At 37.9% G+C, this 23,545-nt stretch overlaps 1 protein-coding gene across 3 annotated transcripts in view; it reads right to left on the bottom strand.

Annotated features, from left to right (window-relative positions):
• Positions 1-23,545, bottom strand: part of LOC127808690 (uncharacterized) — a 55,860-nt gene that overhangs the window by 13,880 nt on the left and 18,435 nt on the right. For 2 of the 3 annotated variants that reach the window (XR_008024960.1, XM_052347259.1), the window contains exons 4-7: positions 3,538-3,668; positions 2,253-2,474; positions 1,474-1,652; positions 806-906 (exon numbers count right to left, since the gene is read on the bottom strand). Coding sequence is in view for 2 of the 3 variants with exons in the window: in XM_052347259.1 (XP_052203219.1) it covers positions 806-906; positions 1,474-1,652; positions 2,253-2,474; positions 3,538-3,668 (633 nt within the window). In the remaining variant the exon portion in view is untranslated. The remainder of the gene's footprint in view (positions 1-805; positions 907-1,473; positions 1,653-2,252; positions 2,475-3,537; positions 3,669-23,545) is intronic. The other variant, XM_052347260.1, reaches the window with a different exon arrangement.

The raw sequence follows: 23,545 nt of genomic DNA, 5'->3' as shown, positions 1-23,545 counted from the left end.
TGGGCATGCCTACTCAATTCAAGCTAATGCTTAGGCATAAACCCTAAGCATAGAAATAAGGGTTACACACCTCTCTCCTAGCCTAGCCCATGACTAGTTGTGAATCAATATTCTGGATATTTTTTAATACATGGTCCTATTGTCTTTGTTCCAACCATTAACATTTAGCATGCATGATAAAAGCGGGTGATTTATGCAACCCAATAGCGGGCTTTAAGAAAAATGGTTCAAAATAATGATAGGATGACAAATAAAACTGTCTTCTACCATAATTCCATCTTACCCATATGTATTTATGAGTTTATGTCCCTGATCATGAAATTATCAATTAAGCATAAAAACTGTTTCAACAAAATTACCAATTAAGCATAATTACGATCAGGTTGATCCTTTGTGACAAAAAGGTTACAGGTTGAAGATATGGAAACAACTTCTTTGCAAAGTAAGGGTAGATTGCGTACAAAAACGACTCTCCCCCGACACTTGTATACTGGGGAGCCTTGTGTACTGCAAATGCTCTATCAATTAAGCATAATTAGTGTATGATCTATCAAGGTTCTACACTCTGATCTCAGGTCAAAAATGAAACTACATAACTAACCATAAAAGCTTTAGCACTGATGAGCAGACATGTATTACTCCATAGACTTGAAAATACTTTAGAAAACACCTTAAAATGACATTTTATTCGTATTCTCAACTAGTCGAAAAAAGAAGAAAGAAAAAGAAAAAGTCATCCACTTAATTGATCAAACAAGGAACCAGCACACAAAATTGGAAATAATTCCATGGAGTGGATAATTACCGAACCATGAAGTTGTACTGCCATAGCATCACTCTTGCAACGGAACACCCACGATTTAGCACCAGTTTCCAGATTTATCAAGGAAGCTCCAAGATTGGTGCCTATAGAAACCAAAAGTAACAATAAGAATGCTTTTAAGCAAACATGAAATATGATGATTATTTGACAGGGACCAATTCATCATTTTTACTCGAACTACATGATGTAAAAATTAGGTCCCTAGTTCTGATGGACTAGTGGACACTGGACAGTACTAAATAAAGTGAACCAAAATCAATAGTAAAATTTATTCTTAGAGACGGAAAATGGAATATATGCAAAGAAAAAGGAAGACCAACTTTGCACAGGAACAGATTCAATCAAGCATAAGTGCCTCATAATAAATAGAGCTCAAGCAGGAGTCTGTTTGCCAGGATTAAACATGCAAAAGTTCAGAGAATTCATAACCTTATGTCAAATAACCTTTGCATGGATTTCTAGTATAAGGAAATATCTAGTGTTCAATTCACGCCTTTTTTTTTTTTTTATTTGATATTGGGCTTGGCATAAATCTGTTCTATCATTTTATAAGAGAAAAGAAAAAGAAACTTGCAAACTGGTGGAGGGAAGATAGAGAACATAATTTCAGAGGAATACATGATGATAAAAAGCAAAAGAAAAGAACTTACCAACCACAGCTTGACTTCCATCAGAGTTGCAATCAGCCGTCCAAACAGTACAATTTGATGTAGCAACATTATATATTCTCAGCCTCAGCAGTGAGGCGCCCAGAATGTAATCTATGGGTTCTCTGAGGTTCAGAACATGGACAGAACCACCAGATGTTTCAGATCCCAGAGTAGTAATCCTTTCTTATGTTAAAGTCTATCAAATGTCACAAGAAACAAATAACTTGCATAATTTGGACTTCAGAAAAGATTTCAAGAAACACAATAAGTATGAAGGATACACTAAGGAAGTCATATTAACCACAAAAAGAGTGTCAAAATCTACGGAAACTAATTCTAGGCTGATTACATGAATATCCATGCATGCTAACACCAAAAGTAATAGAAGGGAGTCAACTTCTGTAAACTTCTATAAGAAGCTTATACAGCTCAATAACTCTCTATTATTCTCTTCCTATAAAACTTTAAATGACAAATGAAAATGATACATACTCACCTTTGGATTCAACACCTAAAACATGATACTATATAATAATTAACTAGGGAAATTAACAAATAGGTATAGTAGCAACAGTTTACAAGTGAAATTCAACTGTTTTTTGGATATGACATTCATGCTGAGAACCACCAATATCCAAAGATTAGGTGGCAATCTACAACTAGAGCATTTCTGTTAGCAGAATATGTACCTATATCAAGCAATTAAGAAACACAATTTTCTACCAAACAGCAATACAAATTGAGATAAATATTTAATATCCTTGAAGCCTTAAGGATACAGAACATGCTGTGAGGCTGAACCATGAGTGTCAAGATATTTCCCAAACATCTTTATACAAGATACATTTGAAGATAGATGTATTGAAGCAATGGGGGTTCTCCAAAGACGTATAGGTTCTTCCACGAATCCTTGTGTTTCTGAAGTGAGGGGCCATACACAATCTGGTGCATGTTCTATTCCAGAATGAAATAGTTGTGCAACCTTTGAAACTTCATAAAGGCTGTGAGAGCACCAAATTTCAAAAACAATAATTAATTGCTCCCACCATAAATATTAAGTATAACATGAAAATTTGATCAACAAAAAGCAAATAAAGAATGCTACTAATAGAAAGAACATTGACATAGTTAGAAATCTGGTATTAACCAAGAAGACATACAAAACAAAATGTCTATTTTCAGAAAATTAAAATAAATAGCAAGTCTGTAGTGAGCTCCCAAAATAAATGACAAATATAGCACTATATTTATTCGTATTTAACTACCTTTATTATATATTACCTTTCCTTTTTTCTCGTTTTTTTCTTTTTTTTTTTGGCGAGGGAAACCATAGCATCATATTGGGTTGTGGGAGCCATTTGCCTAGGAGAACATTCAAGCTAGCCACTAGACCCAACTCAACAAGCCTTTCACCTTCCTATGAGGTAGCTAGCAAGTCATATGCAGACCATGCTGAATAAGTACAAGAAGATCTTTTGCAAGTATTTTTGCATTACAATCATGAGCTCAAGGGTGGAAAAAGGAAAAATCGGATCAAACCCTCTAATTCAATGTGGAGTGTGTAAAATTGTTATGTGTATTCAAAGAAGGCTAAATTCATCCAAATGGCAGACATAGTTTTCTGGCAAGCTAGAATTCATGTAGCCAACCCCACATAGTAGGACAAAGGTTAGATATGTTGTTATTCATGGTGGTGAAAATAGTTTTATTGGTGATATTTACATATTCCACCTTGGCAAATCATGGATTACTACATTATGCAAATAAACGAAGCTATTAACTTGAAAATTTACATTTTCCAACCTGCAGGTTAACTTTGATTCCCAATTTTGGCCTCTCTCGGGAAAATAGTCACTAGTCAATAGAACTCTTTATGTAATAAGGCTGATGCCCAGAAATACAATTTCCAGAGACAACATTCTGACCTCCAGAAAAACGTAATCCACATCAAGTTACTGTACACGTTGAGTTCAAATTCCAATCTACTACAGGTAGCTTTTCAGATGTCACTCATTTAAAATAGGACAAGAAATTTAGAGTCTCCCAGTGTGACCTTAAACAAACCTCAAGGAGCCATTTGTACTGCCTGCTAATAGAAGGTCAGTTTCAATTAGGCCATCTGGCGTGTGTACACCAATGTGTGCCTCTTCCAAAGCACCATCTGCAATCCTTTCTGTCTCGTTGTACTTCCAAACCTGTGATGCTTCAAATATCAATAGCAAGAAAATCTCATAGGAAAATCCAATGATAAATTGGAGAATAAAATAAGAACAATTTGTATGATACACCAATAAAATAATGCCAATTTAAATAATGAGAATAGGTGGAAGACATCTAAAAATATAATATATAGGACAAACAGATACAAAATAACAAGTAATAGCCTAGTTCTCAGCCAAAAAAAAAAAAAGTAACAGTACCATGTTGATTAATGAAAAAGGGGGTGTAGGAAAATAACGTTCCCTACTCATCACTACTAAGATGTATGTATGCATAGGGTTGTCACAAAATAATACTAGGGTATTACAATGGCATACCTATTATAATAACTCTAAAGGTTCCCCATATGCTGGAGAATGTATATCATATGATCTGAGATTCGAACAAACACAGCTATAAACAGATAAGATGGTGGTTAACAACCTAATGTTGCATTTGGTTGGATGGAATGGTGCATGAGTGAAAGGGAATCCAAAAAAAGTGTGTTTGGTTGCAACATGGGAATGGAATGGACCATTCCCATGGGAATGCCCATTCCCTCCATCAGAAATTGGATGCAATGCGAACCCATTCCATGGAATCAATCAGCCTTTTACCAATTTACACCCCCCCCCCCCCCACTTTGTTAAGAAAATTATAACAAGCCCAATATAAATAGTTGCCAAATGAAACAGGCCCACCATTCTGCTACCAATTCCTCTATCTCCCTGTCACCGTCCACCAATGTCAGGTAAGTTGTCTTCTTCCTCCATCTTCTTTTCCTCCTTCAAACACGACCCTTGCCCGCGTCGCCACCATCCTCACAACCATATTTGCCACTGCCATGACCACCATCCCCGTGACCAAATCTGTCATCATCACTACCCCCCAAGACTAAGTCACCATCGCCAACCCAACCAGATCCACCATTGCCACCACCCTTGTGACTAGATCCATTATCGCCACCACCTGCCGCAACCAAATCTCCCCCCCCCCCCCCCCCCCCCCCGCGGGGGCCCCTACACTAGAACCACCCCCCATAACTAGATCTAAGGGCATTTCCATCACATACCACTTCATTCCATCAAAATCCCTACGTTTCAAACATAAACTAGGAATGAAATGGTCATTCCAGTCTTACCCATACCAAACATGAGAATGGAATGGAATGGCCATCCCATTCCATTAAAGACCATTTTTTCCAACCGAACACAGCATAAAAGCTTAATCTTGTTAACACTAAATTATCTTTTATTGTATTATTTTAACTCTCAACACTTCCCCTCACAAGGGTCAGACTTCATTTGCACAATTGGGCCAAACACATGCAACAATTTAAATGTTGGGTTGTTAGAGTGAGAGGCTTTATCTTTTATAGTATTATTTTACTCAATAATAAATAATGCAAACATATTGCTACTTCATATCTTTTTTTCGAATAAAGTTAAAATCAACTCCAATGGACTTTATCCCTTCACGAAATGCAAGACAGGAAGTTATGCAAAGTGTTGCCCAAGTATCAAATAACAATTGAAGGAAAGGTTGAGTCAAGAAACCAATTACATGAAGTCCTACAACAAGATTAACACAATAAATGTCAGCATCATTGTCCTGTACCCAATTTTAGCACTAGAACTTGCTAACACAATCTGTTTCTTGCTCACTACATCATTCCCAAACAAAGTACAGTATCACATGCCGGATCTTCTATTCAAAGGAATGTATCCCCACTCATCAACAGAAAAACCCTCTACCTTTAAATATTCATTAACCTATACAATAGCCCTAGTTCTCAAACTAGCTAATGGTGTTAAAAAACCACACAAAACATCACCACAATGCAGTAAAAGATGGACATAAATAGAATGGGTCCACATGTTAACTATATATTATACTCATGACACTTGATACTAAGATGATTACCTGAGGATCTAAAAAAAAAGCTCTGATTTGGCCAATTACAAGTTTATGATGGGAATCCAAGTATAATGCAACTAACATTGCCTGCCCTAAGAGTAAGCTTCCATAGTCAATTTTCCTCCCCTTTTAAACAGGAATTCCTCTCCCTGGTGTGGCTTTCAAATACTATAAACAACTTGCATATGTTTCTCTAGGATCATGCATAAATGTACTGACAACCCCTATTGAGTAGGCAACATTACATTGTTTATGAGATAGATAAATTAACCTTCCTACCAATTTTTGATATTGACCTTCATCAACATCACTTCCATCTTCTTGTCCTCCCAATTTTTTATTTTGATCAATTGGTGTACTGGAAGCTCAACATCCTAGCTTCCCTATTTCTTTGAGCAAATCGAGTACGTATTCCCTTTGGGAAATAAATATGCCTTATTTAGAGTAAGCAACTTCAATCCCTAGGAAATATCTCAACCTTCCCAAATCTTTTATTTCAAACTCTTTAGCCCATTGAATCTTCAATTTTCCTCTTTCAATATCATCATGTAAAAAATCATAGGGAAGATAACTGAATGAAACAAACTATTACCATGATTAAATAGGAAGTACATACACGATTTAGACCACTCAAAAACATACTGGACCATCCTATTAATAGACACAAGAGAATGATCTAGACATAAAAAGTAAATACAATAAAGACCTCGAAAACACTCATAGAAACCATCTAATAATTTTCCTGGGACTGCATCACTAGTTAATTTCATAAAGATACCTTGAGAATAGAAAAGGCATGCAAACCATCATAAATATTTCACGAATTATCAAAAAATTAACTTTAATTTTTAACACTCCCCCTTAAAAGTAATTTTTTTTATATTAGCCAAAGCTTTGACCGCAATAACTCAAACAGACCTTTCAAGAGTGATTTTGTAAAAATATCAACAACATTCTCCTTGCTCCTGATCTCCACAGCATCAATCGTACCATCTAATACCTTTTCCCAGATGACGTGGTGTTTAAGCTCGATGTACTTTGTCCTTGCATGGAAAACCAAATTATTCGCAAGCTTAATAGCACATTGGTTATCTCCATGTAGAGGACTTGGCTTGTTAATAGGCATATAGAGATCTTCAAAAAGTCTTCGAAGCCAAACACATTCTTGAGCTACATGAGCTGAAGCTTTATACTCTGCCTCGGTAGTTGACAAAGATATCATATATTGCTTCTTGCTACACCAAAAAATACTTGTGTCTCCACATAAAAAAACATAGCCAGTTGTAGATCTTCTATTATCTGGGTCTCCCCCAAAATTAGAATCCGTGAAACCATGAAAAGAAAAATCAACTCCATTTTTGACAAATAAGCCCATGTCAAGAGCAGAATTAAAATACTTCAAAATTTTCTTTACAACTTCCAAATGTGGTTTCCGAGGTGCTTGCATAAATAGACTAACAAGCCCAACCGAGAAGGCAATATCAAGCCTTGCGATGGTCAAGTAGAGGAGACCCCCAATCATAGCACGATAAGGCCAAGGATCGGATAAAAGAGAACCTTCATCACGATTTAGACTTGTATTCACTTCAAGTGGAGTGGATCGTATTTTTCCTTTCCTTATCCCAAACTTCTCTACACTCCTTTTTGCATAGCTTTGTTGAGTAACGAAAAAACCATTCCTCAAATTCTCGACCTCTAACCTGAGAAAATTGCACAGCTCGCCTAATTTCTTCATCTCAAAACGCATCGAGATTTCTTCTTGAAGATGAGAAATTTCTATGCCATTGTTACCTATGATTATCATGTCATCCACATATAAGAGAACAATCAGGTGGACATACCTTCCATCTTTCTTGATAAATAAGCTGGCATCAAAATTGGAAGCCACATATTCGCAAAATTGCAAAAACTGTGAAACCTTCCCATACCATGCTCGTGGAGCCTGTTTTAATCTGTAAGGGCCTTTTTAAGCTTGCATACATAGTTAAGATGTTCATGAGAAATATAACTAAGCGGTTGCTTCATATAAATTGTTGTATCAACTTCACCATATAAGAAGGCATTTCTAACGTCAAGTTGACATAATTTCCAACCAAAACAAGCTGCCAAAACAAAAATAGTACGTACCAATGTCATATTAGCCACTGGACTAAAGGTTTCTTCATAATATGTTCCGTACTTCTAAGAGAAACCTCAAGCAACTAGCCCTGCCTTAAATCTTTCGATACTTCCATCAGCTTTCCTCTTGATTCGGTACACCCATTTACATGAAATGGGCTCAAGGTTCTTAGTTCTTGGGACCAAGTCCCAAGTTTTGTTCTTCGTGAGAGCACTCATTTCTTCCTCCGTGGCAGCCTCCCACTCTTTTATGCCTTTAGCCTCATCATAAGACGAAGGTTCTTCTTCATTAACCGGGCCTGCAAAGAGACAAGAGTAGGTGCTAATAAAATTATCGTCTCTATATCGAGCAGGCTTAACAATTATTCTCCTCAATCGTTGGTTAGCCAATGTTTCAATGCTGGCCTTTTGACAATCATTCTAATAGTTAGGGCTCCCTTTATCATCTTGCACCTATTCTAAATGATTTTCATCATGGGATAACAACGGTAAACTTGTTACCTCATACTTAGAGAAATCAGAACCTCCATGCCTGAGCGGAACTTCATCATGACCATAGTAAGATGAGATTTCATCAAAAACAACATCACATGAAACAACACAATTGTGTGTCAAGGGATCCATACATCTCCAGCCCTTCGTTTGCTTATTGTAGCCAATGAATACACATTTCTGGGCTTTTGCTTCCAGCTTACTCCTTTGGGACTCTGGCACATGAACGTGGCAAATGCATCCAAAAATTTTGAGATGCTTGACAATTGGCTTTTCCCCATAAGTATCTCATGAGGAGATCTCATATTATTTAGGCTAAGTGGTGTCTGATTGATTACATAAGCAGCACATTTAATGCCGATTTTTATCATGCAGCCAGCTATTGCATGTCTCCATAAGATGCCTAAGTTTCCGCTCTACCACTGGATTTTGCCGAGGCGTCTCTGGGCAAGATAATTCTCTCTTTATGCCATGTTCTTAACAAAAAGAGAAAAACTCATTTGATGTAAATTCACCTCCATTATCAATCCACAGAATTTTAACCCCCCTACTTAGTTTACTTTCTAAAGTGAACTTGAACCCCTGAAACTTGGATAGCACCTCTGTCTTGTGCTTAACAAAAAATACCCAGGTAAATCTAGTAAAATCATAAACGAAGAGTAACATATAATGAAATCCCATATAGGAGGCCGTTCAAGTTAGACCCATCAAGTCACAGTGAATCCATTCCAAAGGAGCTTTGGACCGTGAAATAGATTTGTCAAATGGAAGCCTGTTGAGATTTCCCATATTGACAACCTTCACAGATTAGACCATCACCAAAGCTGGTCAAATTTGGAAGACCTTCAACTAGATTCTTCTGCACCATAACTTTCAATTTGGTCATATTTATATGTCCAAATCTTGCATGCCAATGAGAAGCATTGTCATTGCTACTCATCTTCTCAACATAAGTGCTTGAAGCTGATAAAACATATAAATCATTTAAATGTGTACCAGTGTGAACCACATCTGCTTTTAACACTTTAATATCTCATGGATTAAATATAACATAATTACCGGAATCAACCACATTTGCCACCGAAAGAAGATTCTTTTTCACCCTCGGAATGATACATGCTATTAAGTGTGATTGACTTGCCACCGCTGCCGTTGATGACAACAGTACCTTCCTTCCTGACATGATGACAAGTATTATCTATAGTGATTATGGCTTCTTTTCCTTTATGCAGACGCAAATCAGAAAACTGCTACTCATCTCTAGTTAGATGGTGACTACAACTAGAATCGACAATCCACCCATTGTTAAAGGTCTTGCATGCCATTTTGTAATGAAATGCTAGGGCACAAAAAATAGAGATTACGAGAAAGAGAACTCTCGGTATCTTTACTAATGAGAAGAAAATGACAAAAGCATATATACAAACAAGAGGTGCAGCTACATACATAGCGTAACACCTACAGAGAAATAAAAGCGCCTAACTAACATATGGTCATAAGACTGAAAACACATAACAGCTTATAAAACATAACAGAACATAAACAACAACAACAATACAAAACTACTCATGCTTCCACACTTCCCCTCAAATCAGACTTCTCTGGAGAAGAACACTCTGTGACCTGCAACTTGTTGGAACATGAAGTACCAAAAATATTTCTCTGCACAGGAGACACCTTCAGTCCAAGCTTAGTACATAGAAACCAAAAACGATCTCTGGCCAGACTTCTAGTAAAAATATCAGCTATCTGACATTTTGTAGGAATGTACCGAACTTCCACGTCACCATTCTCAACCCGCTCACGCACAAAATGCACATCAATCTCAATGTGCTTAGTCCGAGAATGAAACACAGGGTTTTCAGCCATACTTTTTGCTGCTAGGTTATCACTCCAAACCACTGATGTACCATGCAATGGATACCAAAATTCAGTAAATAAAGATCTCAACCACAGCAGTTCAGTAACACCAAGGGCTACAGCCCTATACTTAGCTTCCCCTACCAATCTAGCCACCACAGATTGCTTCTTAGATTCCCATACAATCAAATTGTTTCCAAAAAATACACTGAATCCACTAGTTGACCTCCTAGTTTCTTTGCGGCCAGCATGGTCTGCATCAGTGTAAACTTTTAAAGATAAATCACCTATAGATGAAGTCCAGTGTTGCACTTTAGGAACAGACAAATATTGGTTTAGCTTGTTAACAGCAAAGGCAATATCGGGATGTGTATAGGTAAGATATTGGAGAGATCCAATAAGAGTTCTATACAAAGATGGATTGGGAAACACATCACCCTCATCAGTCAAAGAAATACAAGAAACCATGGGTGTATCACATAGTTTACAGTCTTGCATATTAACCTTTTTCAGCAAGTCTAAACCATACTTAGACTGAGTCAAGTACAACCCACTTGTATCTCGAAAAGCCTCAAACCCGAGAAAATAATTAACTGAACCAAGAGTCTTTAATGCAAAATGTGTATCCAAATCAGTAATACAAGATTTAAGAGCCATACTATCTGAACCAGTGAGCAATATATCATCCACATAAACCAAAATAAACAAGACATAGGCTGAGGTCCTTTTAATGAATAAGGACGCATCAGATGTTGCCCTAGAGAATCCCTAGCTCTGTAAAGCCATCCTCAACTTATTGTACCAAGCCTTAGGCACTTGTTTGAGACCATACAAGGACTTCTTCAACTAACAGACATGTGAGGGAAACTTAGAGCTAATAAAACCTTTTGGTTGGGTCATAAACATAGCTTCTTGCAAGTCTCCATTTAAGAAAGCATTATTTACATCTACTTGTTGCACATCCCAGCCAAAAGCTACGGCTAAAGAAAACAACACGCGAATGGTAGGTGCCTTTACAATCGGACTAAATGTCTCACCATAATCCAAGCCAAGATTTTGAAGAAAACCCTTTGCAACTAAACACCCATTTGCACCCAATCAAGTTCATATCCTTCGAAAATGGTACAAGAACCCAAGTATGATTGCGATGCAAGGCAAAAATCTCTTCCTCCATGGCTTAAACCCATCATGGGTCTAATAGAGCCTCATGAACTAAATCAGGTTCAAAAGTGCTTACTAGAGCATGAGGAAAAATAGAAGTGTTTCTGGATTTGGATCGAGTGACCATAGGATGAATAGAGGGTGCAGGAGCAAATTTAGATCTAGGTTAGGAAGGATTTAAAATTGGCAGTGAAGTAGAGGATGCAGAGTTTGATATGGTTTGAGAAACAGGAGAAGACAAAGACAAATTAGGATTAAGATCAGGATTAGAAGATGGTGCTACTTGAGGAGGTGAAGAAGAAAATGCAAAAGAAGAAAATGGAAAAGAAGAAAACACAACAGTAGATCCTCCACATTGAAACTCACTGAAGGTAGACTTCGACACATAAGAAGATGCAAGAAACAAAGTGGGATAAGGAAATTCGATAGGATTAAATTGAACATGTCGGGACACATATACCCTTCCCCAAGGATGCAAGCATTTATAACCAACTTGAGTGTGACTATATCCAATGAAAATACACTTGGATGTATGAAAATCAAATTTGTGCTTGTTATAGGATGTAAGATAAGGAAAACAAGCACAACCAAAAGGTTGCAACAAGAAATAATTTGGTAGCTTGTGATACAACAGTTCAAAAGGAGTTTTAAACCTAAGAGGAGAAGCAGGCAAGAGATTTATAATATGAACTGCAGTTTGAAAGGCTTCAACCCAAAACTTTAAGGGCATATTAGCATGAGCTAACAAAGTGAGTCTCATTTCAGCAATGTGTCTATGTTTTCTCTCAGCCACACCATTTTGTTGATGTGTATAAGGACAAGTAAATCTAGGTTGAATATCTTGGTTTTAAAGATAAGGTAAGAAAGCCTTGAACTCACCCCCATTATCGGTTTGCAAAGCTCTAAGTTTGGAATTATGCTGCAGTTCAGCAAACTTGTGAAAAATGCCAAACACTAATAAGGCATTAGACTTCAATTTCAGAGGATACAGCCATGAATACCTAGTATAGGCATCCATAAAGACAATATAATATTGAAAACCTTCAGTAGATAAAGTTGGAGAGGGTTCCCACAAATCAGAATATATCAATTCTAATGGTTTTGTGGCTTTAATTTCACTATCAGCAAAAGCAAGCTGATGGAGTTTACCAAGTTTACAAGAATCACAAAAAGACAAGTCAGACTTAGAAAAGGGAACACGAATTTTATTCAATACTGTTCTCAGTACATTTGATGATGGATGCCCTAATTTGGCATGCCATTGCAAACTAACAGTATTACATTGAGTATTTGAAGACTGCTCATGAACAAATGAGCTGTGTTTATTACAACTTGAAAAATAAGCTAAATCATTTGACAACAAATGAACATTTGGAGAATGAGGATGAACAGAAATGCTGGAAGCACCAAGAGCAAGAGCTGGTGACAGCCGATATAATCCATCCTTAAGACCTCCCTGAAGTAGCACTTTCTTGGAATTCTTGTCCATAATCAAACAAGAAGTAGCATGAAATTCAGCAACAACATTGTGATCACGAGTGAGTTGTGAAACACTAAGTTCGTTCTTTTTCATACTAGGAACATGCAAAACATTGGGTAATGAAATGATAGAAACAGGTTGTTGGTGAGTGTATAAATTGCTACAACCAATATTTGAGATAGGTAAAGTCTTACCATTTCCTACGGCCACCTTGTCATCACCAGTATAAGGAGCATGAATAGAAAGATTGTTTAGATTAGATGTGATATGGTTTGTTGCACCAGAGTCAACAAACCAGGCAGAATCCGCAACAGATGCTGAGGAATGAGACAAATTATCAGGTTGTGGAGAAGAAAAAGTACTATAGTAAGCACCACCTGAAACTGATCCTAGATCATTCATGTAAGCTCCAATAGAACCACTAAATGCAGCCATATACGCCTTAGAATCTGGCTGACAACCATTATTAAACTGACCAAAACCTGGATTAGGCATTCGCTGAAAATTCCTGTCAAACCTATGGTAGCACTTGTCAACAAAATACCCTGGTTTTCCGCAAAGCTGACAATAAACTCTTCTATTTGAAGATCTACCTCATCCTCTTCCTCCTCTATTACCAAAACCTCCTCCTCTAGGCATATAACCTCCTCTATTAGCAACAAAATCACCGGTTCTAGCTGATTGTGCCACATTAACAGTTTTTGTAGGAGACATATGTAGATTTGAATCTAAATTAGAAGCAACCAAAGGCAAATTCTTAGATGACAACCTTTGTTCATGCATTAACAACAAATATTGCACTTTCTCTATATTAATCTCATCCATTTGATAGGTTATCAAGCTGACAATTGTTTCAAAGTCATGATCAAGTCCATTTAGAATAGAAAGCAACAATTCCTTATCATTTAAAGGTTCTCCGATTGCAGCTAATGAATGTCCTATAGTTTTAATCTTGAGAACATAATCATTCACCGACAATGCTCCTTTCTTAAGAGATCGAAGCTGTTGTTTTAATTGAAAGGACTTAACAATAGTTTGTCAAGAATAAAGATTCTCTAAGGAACTCCAAACCTCAGCAGATGATTTAGAATGAATCACCTATGCTAGAACATCCTTTTCAATCGTGGAGAACAGCCACCCGAGTAGCAATTGATCTGACCGCATCCAAGTCAAATATTTTGGATTAATTTCATCCGCAACTACTCCATCTGACGGTGTTGAATCTGAATTCACCAGATACTTTTGTGGTGGAGACGCCTTATTAATAAAAGGCACTAAATCAAACGCACAAAGAGTTGCAAGAATCTGCGCTTTCCAAAATATGTATTGCTCGAATCGAGCTTAATTGGAATGAAACTAAATGCTTTAGCCACCGCAGAGAAATCAGATTGCGAAGCTAGTGAAGAGGCGAAATTACAAGGAGACGCAGAGGAAGAATTCGAATTACAGGCCATTGGCTCTGATACCATGTAATGAAATGCTAGGGCACAAAGAATAGAGATTACGAGAAAGAGAGAAAGAGAACTCTCGGTAACTTTACTGATCAAAAGAAAATGACAAAAGCATACATACAAACAAGAGGTGCAGTTATATATATAGCGTAACACCTATAGAGAAAAAAAAGCGCCAAAGCGCCTAACTAACATATGGTCATAAGACTGAAAACACATAACAGCTGATAAAACATAACAAAACATAAATAAATAGCAACAGCAATACAAAACTACTCATGCTTCCACACATTTCACATGTAGAGGTAGTCTTGGCCATGAAACACTTTTCCCATTCTTCGTCTTCATGTGAGATACTAGATTATGCCATATTGCCTTCCTTAAACCTAGCGCGGCAGTCCTTAAAATGACAAAGCTTCCCACACCGGTAGCACTTGAAGTTTTTCTTATTTTCCTTGAAATAATCTGCCACGGCTTCATCCTTCTTAGTTGTATTCTTCACCTTGGCTTTTCCTTCAGATTTTGGCTGCCTCCTAGTAATGAAAACATTCCCAGTTCCTTCATGGATCTTAACTCCAGCCATCTGCAAAGCCAAGTACTCTTGTGAAGACAAAAGGTCTTCAAACTCCTCCGAAGATGGTTGTTGAACCCATCCCTAGATTGACATAACAAAAGGTATATATTCAGGACGTAATCCCCAAATAATAGACTGCTTTACTTGAACCTCCGAAATTTGTTCCTCTGGATTTAGAAGATTAATCTCCGAGCAAAATGACTTTACTTTCAAAAAATATTGCCAAACCGAAGACTCCCCTTGTTTTGCATTTGCCAACTCATTCTCAAGCATTTGCAAACAAGCTTCATTCTTCTTGTTGAATAACTGATTAAGAATCTGCCAAATTGAGCTTGCAGTGGTACACCGAGAAATGTGCTCAAACACCCCTAAGGATATTAACCTCTTCAATGCAAATTCTGCCTTAGCATTTCTCCACTTTCGTTGTTTGAGCGTCTCAGCATTTGCGTCATTATCTTTTGGAGGAATGGTGTCATCACCACCCACAGGTCTTCACTGAGGAGATAAGACTCCATGCTTGACTTCCGTACCTAGTAATTGTACTGGTTCAATAACTCCATACCAAGTCCAACTATATGACCCTTGGTATTCATAGTAAGAGCACCAAGTTCCTTCACCCATGTTATAGATCCATACCAAGTTACCACAACCTAGCTCTGATACCATATAAAAAGTTTCAGGGAAAATAACTCAATGAAACAAACTCTTACCATGATTAAACAGGAAGTACATACAAGATTTAAACCACTCAAAAACATACTAGACCATCCTATTAATAGACACAAAAGAAGGATCTAGACATAAAAAGTAAATACAATAAAGACCTTAAAAATGTCAACGATGAGAGATTGATCTTGTCCTCATTCTCAGGCAAGTTCAGATCACTTGATTGGTTTTCTTTCTAAATGTATTGTGTATCTTCTAGAAGATAGGTTGCTGTAATTTCTTTTTATATTTTGTTGTATCTTAAATTGTATAGGTTTCAAATATGAATTTGGAAACTTTTCTATTCCGTTTTTAAAAACTTCCTAGTTTGGTAGGCAACCTTGCACATAAATTCAGCTATCCCTTCAAAGGGAAATAAGATTGAATACCCTTTCATGCCAATCTAGATATGGTATCAGAGCCTTAAGACTCCAATCACTGTCCTTTGTGACTATTGTCGTGGCCTTCATCAATCTTCTTCATAGGACAATACGTCTAATACCCATAATCCTATGCCGGATTCAACTAATTCTAGCGATACAACAGAGGTTCCATTTGTTGGAAACCATGGTGTAGGTTCAAGAGGAGAACTACAGAATATTCAAGCATTTTATCGGTTGAATGGTAAAAACTAATTGAAGTGGTCCCAGTTGATCCGCATGTTTCTAAAGGGAAAGGGGAAACTAAACCATCTTCAGGGAACCGGTCCTAAGGAGGGTGATCCCATGTCCGCAGCATGGGATGAGGAGGACTCCTTAGAGATGTCCTGGCTATGGAACTCCATGGTCCCGAAGATTAGCGATTCCGTTATGTTCCTAACAACAGCCACGGATATTTGGGAGGCAATAAGGCTTACCTACTCCAAGGTTCGTGATGCTGCACGAATCTATGGAATAAGGACTAAAGTTGCAGCTACCAAGCAAGGTACATGGTCTATTACAGTGTATGCAAATTTGTTGTAGACTCTATGGCAGGAATTGGACCATTATCAGTGCCTTAAGATGAAGTGTAGCAAGGATGCAGCATTAAAGAAGAGATTTGTAAAGAAGGAGAGGACATATGATTTTCTATCAGGCCTCAATAAGGAGTTTGCTGCAGTGAGAGTTCAAATCCTCGGTAAGGAAGATGTACCTTCTCTAAATGAAGTAATCTCTATAGTTTGTGTAGAAGAAGGAAGGGGAGTAATGTTGGACAGCTCTCCAATAGAAAGCTCTGCCCTGGTATCCCTGAAGGCCCCTAATAAGAATAAAGGGTCTAGGGAGGAGAAGAAGACTGTGGACAGGGACTCCTTATGGTGTAACTATTGCAAAAAGCCCTGGCACACCATAGAAAAGTGTTGGAAACTCCATGGAAAGTCATCCAAAGGAGGACAACTGAGGGACAAGGACAAGTTTGTGTGGCCAGCAACCATCAACAAATTGAGCAAAGGAGTCCAAAATAGGGAGATGCCCTAGAGCTTAACAAGGCTGAGATTGAAAAATTAAGAAGCCTGTTGGAGTCTCTTGACAAGAAGGCTGAGAAAGATACCTGCTCTCTGGCACTCAGGTATCTCTTCCCCCTCTCTTATTCTACATGCTTCAAAAATAGTTCATCTTAATTCTTGAATCCTAGACTTCGGAGCTATGGATCACATGACCCATTCCTCACATTTTTTCATCTCCTATACCCCTTGTTCAAGTTCTAGAAAAATCACAATGGCAGATGGTTCATTAACCACTGTTGCTGGCCAAGGGGATGTTCTTTTTAATGAACATCTCACCCTAAAGAATGTCCTTCATGTACCTAAATTATTCATTAACCTCATCTCTATGTAAAAACTCACCTTGGATGCTAACTGCAATGTTGTTTTTTACTCAACTTTCTGTGAGTTTCAGGAACAGGACACGAAGAAGATGATTGGGCTTGCTAGAGCTAGGGTTGGACTTTACTATCTTGAGGAATCGGGTAAGCAAGTTAAAAAGGAGAAAGTTTCCCCCGTGTCATACCTTGCTCAGTCCAACAAGGATCAATTATGGCTACACCACTACCGTCTTGGTCACCCCTCTTTTTTAACTCTTAGAATGATGTTTCCAGTTTTATTTAAGGGTCTAGAAGTTAGAGACTTCCATTGTGTGGTATGTGAATTTGCAAAGCATAAGAGAGAGTCCTTTCCTCCAAATAAAAGAACTAACCTTCCCTTCTCTCTAATCCATAGTGATATTTGGGGCCCTTCAACTATCCCCAATATTTCTGGGGCACATTGGTTCATTATTTTTGTGGATGATTACACCCGAGTAGTGTGGTTGTATCTGTTAAAGAATAAATCTGAAGTGAGTAACATTTTTCCCACATTCTACAACATGATTAAGAATCAGTTTGAGGTTGAAGTTAAAAGGCTTAGATTTGATAATGCCAAAGATTATTTTAATCAATCCTTATACGTTTTCTTTCAACATAAAGGAATCATTCATGAATTCTCCTACCCTTATACTCCTCAATGAAATGGAATGGCTGAGAGGAAAAATGGTCACATTTTGGCTGTTACTAGAGTGCTACTATTCCACCATAATGTTCCTAAACATTATTGGGAAGAAGCAGCCTTAACAACCACCTTTCTTACTAACAGATTACCTTCACAAACCCTTGACTCTCACAGTCCAATTCAACTTCTAACCAAGATCTTTTTGGATTTTCATATTACTAGTTGTTGGAAGCCTAAGGTGTTTGGGTGTGTATCCTTTGTCCATCTTCCCACTCCTAACAGAAGTAAACTTGATCCTCATGCTCTCAAGTGTATTTTCATTGGATACTCCTCCACTCAAAAACGTTAGAAGTGTTATCACCCCCCTTCCAAGAAAATTTGTGTGTCAACTGATGTAACCTTTGCAGAGAATACTCTTTATTTTGGCTATCCTTATCCTCAAGGGGAGAGTCTAATTCTGGAGGATAAGGATCAGTTTCTTTCCCTTCCTGACCTATCATCCTATGGAAATAAGAGATCGTGAGGCCAACAGGCAGAGAATATTGCAAAGATGAGGATCCAAGATTCTAGGGAAGTAAGAGATAGAGAGAAAAGAAGATAATTCAGTTTATATAATTTAGTTGAAATTGTATTCCTAAAATTTAGAGATAGCTAGTTTGTATTCTAAATAACTTAGATATCTTGTAAATAGAGTAGACTTCTATAGGAGGTAGATGTCTTGTACTCGTATGTATATATACATCCTATACACAAATGAAAAGGGAGAGTTTTTTCCTTTCTCTTAAATGAGACATGGGATATCACTGATTTACCTCCCAAAAAGAATCCTATGGGCTACAAATGGGTTTTTACAGTAAAATACAGGGATGGAAGGATTGACAGGTTTAAAGCTCGACTAGTGGCAAAGGGCTTCACCCAATCCTATGGTATCGATTACCAAGAAACATTTGCTCCTGTGGCAAAGCAAAATACCATCAAAGTTTTGTTGTCCCTAGCAACAAATTTAGATTGGTCTTTGCACCAGTTAGACATAAAGAATGCATTCTTAAATGGAGAAGAGGAAGTCTACATGGAAATTCCCCATGGATTTGAAACTAAGCCTACTAAGGAGATCGCTCTATGGACTTAAACAATCCCCAAGAGCCTGGTTTGAGAGATTTACAAGGGCAGTCAAGAAGCATGGATACAATCAATGCCAAGCAAACCACACCTTATTCATCAAGCACTCCTTGGAAGGTAAAATTTCTATTCTTGTTGTATATTGACGCAGCAAGAAGAAAAGATTTCAAGCGAAATCTATAAGAAATTAAAGGGAACTGGATTCCACTAGAAATTTTAAAGAAATTTTCAGAATTCTATTAGAAAAAAACTGCCTCTAAAAGAAAAGAAAAAGAGTTTAAATACTACCCTAGCAACAAGCAATCATAATAGCAAACCCTAACATGAAAAAAGACTAAAATAGGCATAATCTAAAATAGAATTATGTTGTAATTACTGTTCTGCCCCTGTGCATTGTTCATCGTTATTGTTCATCGCACGCATTGTTCATCGTCACTATTCACCATACTGTTCATTGCTACTGTTCCCAACACTATTCTACATCAATCCCTCCACCTCCGAGGAACTCGACCCCGAGTTATGTTCTGGATAGAGGGGTTCGGAATCTTCATGGTACTCATACAAGTCTGCCACATTGAAGGTACTAGAAATTCCTATGGAGGCTGGAAAATCAAGAATATAGCCATTGTTGTTAATTCGCTTAAGCACCTTGAAAGGACCATATTTTCGAGACTTCAACTTGTTGTAGGTACCAACGGGTAACCTCTCCTTCCTCAAGAACACCATCACTGAATCGCCCTCATGAAACTGCTTATTTCGACAGTGAGAATCAGCCGTTGTCTTATACTTTGCATTAATCTTTTCTAGCTTTTGCCTTACCTCATCATGAATAGCAACCACTTCTTTAGCCAACTGTTCAGCAGCTTTATTCTTACTCTTACCCTTGAATAATGCTATTGGTACACCTTTGTGTACACTTTGGGCTAGACAAATATGTACCAATGACAAAAATGTCCCTAATGAGGCGTATAGAGGCGCGTTAGGCGCATGGAAGCAGTTTGGATGAAAAAGTTCCTCATGGAACTAGGAGTGGTTCCATCCATTGTTTATCCAGTGCTTGTGTATTGTGACAACAATGGGGCAATAGCTCAAGCCGAGGAGCCAAGGTCTCATCAGCGAACCAAACACATTCTAAGGCGCTTCCACATCATTAGAGAGATTATAGAAAGAGGAGATGTAATAATTGACAGGGTTTCCAATGAAGATAACATAGCAGATCCATTTACCAAAGCTCTTTCACAGAAACCTTTCAAGAAGCATCTTGAGAAGATGGGTATCGTGTATAAGGGTGATTGGCTTTAGGTTAAGTGGGAGATTGATAGAGTTGTAACCTGGGAGCCAATCATAAGAGTTGTGAGTTGGCTGCATTTCTAATTAATCTTCGACATATTTTGATTAATATCAGTATTTCTCTTATAATATGTGGCAATATGTTTATCTTTATATTTTTACTATTTAGATGAGTCCCAAAGAGTGTAGCAATGTTAATCGAGTTATGATGAGATCATACTAATGAGATCGGATGACTAATGCTTCATTCTTTAACTATTCCTGGTCATAGGACTATAGAGTAAGAAGACCTCTATAGTACCGTCAAGACCAGTACACACTATGCATGCTCGTAAAGAGGGTAGTTGATCTCATTGACTACTTGTGTGGTGACACTAATGCAAGTGTGTAGGTGCTCATTAGTGAATGAGTTCACTGAATGACCTGACTTGAGAACACCCAAATGGTAATTCTTACTAAATGTCAATTGGGAGTTCTATGTGGCAACAGGTGCTAGTAATCTCTTTTCCTGAGATACCACAGTTATCTTGTATGAGGAGTGTCATGTTTTGATGCCACTGTACGGGGTCCAGTAAGATGGGTCCTTAATAGGGTGGTTATTGAATATGATCCGAATCATACGAAGGCAGGTGAGTACGCAAGATGGAATCTATCGACCTTAGTAAGATTTAAAAGGTATATGCCTTATGTGAATGATGAAGTCACAACTCGAGGAGTCGTTGGCCAACGCAGATAGTTGAGAATTAATAAGAGTTATTAATTCGACTATATGAGTTGTGGACTTAACATTCATACACATAGTGTTGGTTATTAGAAGTTTGACATTTTACCATACTTTTAGACTATATCGGGGCATTATGATGGAGGGATCGAATAGCACTGAAACTTGTCACGGAAAGGTTCATTAGAAGTGCCATTTGCATTTCATTATGATATAGGGGCCATGATACGTTGCTAGACGTCAATCTTGGTCTAAGGGCAAGATAATAATTTTACTCATGTGATGAAATAAATTAAGGATCATAATCAAAGAGTTTTATTAGGAGTAGGATTCTATAAATTGCCCTTTGCCATTTTCATAGTGAACCTATAAGGTCCCACACAAACAAAGAGGAGTTTCATGAAAATTTTAGTGGGACCGAAAAATGTTTTTGGGCCCCATAAGAATTCATGGATTTTTGGGGCGAGCTAGCACTCGCGAAAAAGTCCATGAGATGTTGACAAAATAAGCAAAAAGTAAAACAAGGTAAGAAACCCACAATTGGGTTTGGGCCTTGGTCCAACATGTTTATAACATGTTTGGGTTTTATTTAAATCCCTAGTTTGACTAGGTTTTGGGTTGGGCCTTAGCCCAACATGTTTATAATATGTTGGACCAACTATAAATACCTAGTTTGACTAGGGTTTGACGAAATGACTCTCCATTTTGCCTCATAACCCCTTTGGCTTTCTAGAGAGAGAAAGTTGATTTTTGAGAAAAACCAACTATATCTCTAAGTGTTGGATTAGATCTTGCATGGTTGATGCAAGGAGATCAAAGGGGCGTGCCCATAGACATCGATTGAAGCATCTCTTTGGTGTGGATCACTTATAGAGGGTGGGTAACACCTCGTGGCACAAAGATTCATCTATTCTTCATCGGAAAATCAAAAGGTTTGATTTTTCGTTATATATTTATATTCTTGAAGTGATTATATATTTGCAAACTAGATCCGTTTATTTTGGGTTTCAAGATTAGCCAAAGAGTTTGGTTGATCCAAATAAAATTTTAAATTTTCACTGCGTTTGGATCCAAGAAACCCAACAAACTCCTCTTTGAGTCTGTGGTAATCCCAACACGAAATCCATTGCAAGATTTTGCCATATGCCTTTGGGAACGGGAAGTGGCATGTACAATCCTGTATTTTGGGCCTAACCCTTCGCCGTTTGGCACGTATAACATTTTCGGACTATGTTGCTAACATCCCTCTTCAACTGAGGCCAGTAATATCGTTCCTCTAAAGTAGCTATGGTTTTGTCACGCCCCAAATGTCCGCTCAAACCTCCACCATGTAGGTCTCGAATCAACTTCTCACGCAAGGAAGAGGTAGGAATACAAAGCTGATTGCCCTTAAACAAATACCCATTGTTGATATGGAAATTTGCCATAGGCTCGTGATTCACGCAGTTGCTCCAAATCTGCCCAAAATCATCATCACCTCTATACAACTCCTTCAAGCATTCAAATCCCACAATTTCCTAGAAAAATGTGATTAATAGAGAGGCTCTTCGGCTGAGGGCATCAGCAACTTGATTCGAACTCCCAAATTTGTGTTTGAGCATAAAAGGAAATTTCTGTAGAAAAGCTACCCACCTAGCATGCATCTTATTGACATGCTTCTAGCTGTTAATAAACTTTAAGGCTTGGTGATCAGTGAACAACACAAATTCCTTCTACACAAGGTAGTGTTCCCATTGCTTCAAGGCTCTCACTACTGCATAGAATTCTTGATCATAAACGCTCTATTTCTATCTGGCCTCACTCAATTTTTCAGAAAAGAAAGCCACATGTCTCTTTTCTTGAGAGAATACTGCTCCAACACCTACGCCACTGGCATCACATTCAACTTCGAATACCTTGTCAAAACTTGGCAAGACTAGTACTGGGGTAGTGCACAACTTCTCCTTGATGAGGGCGAAGCTCTTATCTTGTTCCTCTCCCCAACTGAATCTTCCTTTCTTCAGACATTCAGTGAGTGGTGCCACTATGGTGCTGAAATGTCGTACAAATCGCCTATAGAAAGTGGCTAAGCCATGGAAGCTTCTCACATCGGACACTGATTTTGGAATCGGCCAATCTCAAATTGCTTTTGTCTTCTCCTCATCCACGTGTATACCATCCTCACCAACCACATAGCCCAAGAATAGGAGTTTATTGGTGCAGAACATCCACTTCTTCAGGTTGATGTAAAGTTGATTTTCCTTCAACATGTCCAGGACTATCCCAAATAGGTGAGATGCTCTCATTTCTTCTTGTTGTAAATGAGAATATTGTCGAAATACACAACAACAAAAGAGCCAATGAAATGTATAAGTACCTGGTTCATTAATCTCATGAAGGTGCTAGAAGCGTTGGTCAACCCAAAGGGCATTACCAACCATTCGTAGAGCCCATCCTTACATTTGAATGCAATCTTCCACTTGTCCCCGGGCTTGATCTGAATTTGATGGTAGCTGCTACGAAGGTTTATCTTTGTAAGCATACT

The sequence above is a fragment of the Diospyros lotus genome, chromosome 8 (assembly GCF_014633365.1).
Source record: "Diospyros lotus cultivar Yz01 chromosome 8, ASM1463336v1, whole genome shotgun sequence".
Lineage (NCBI taxonomy): Eukaryota > Viridiplantae > Streptophyta > Magnoliopsida > Ericales > Ebenaceae > Diospyros > Diospyros lotus.
The sequence above is the reverse complement of the archived record's forward strand: the minus strand, read 5'-3'. Positions and strand labels throughout refer to the sequence as shown.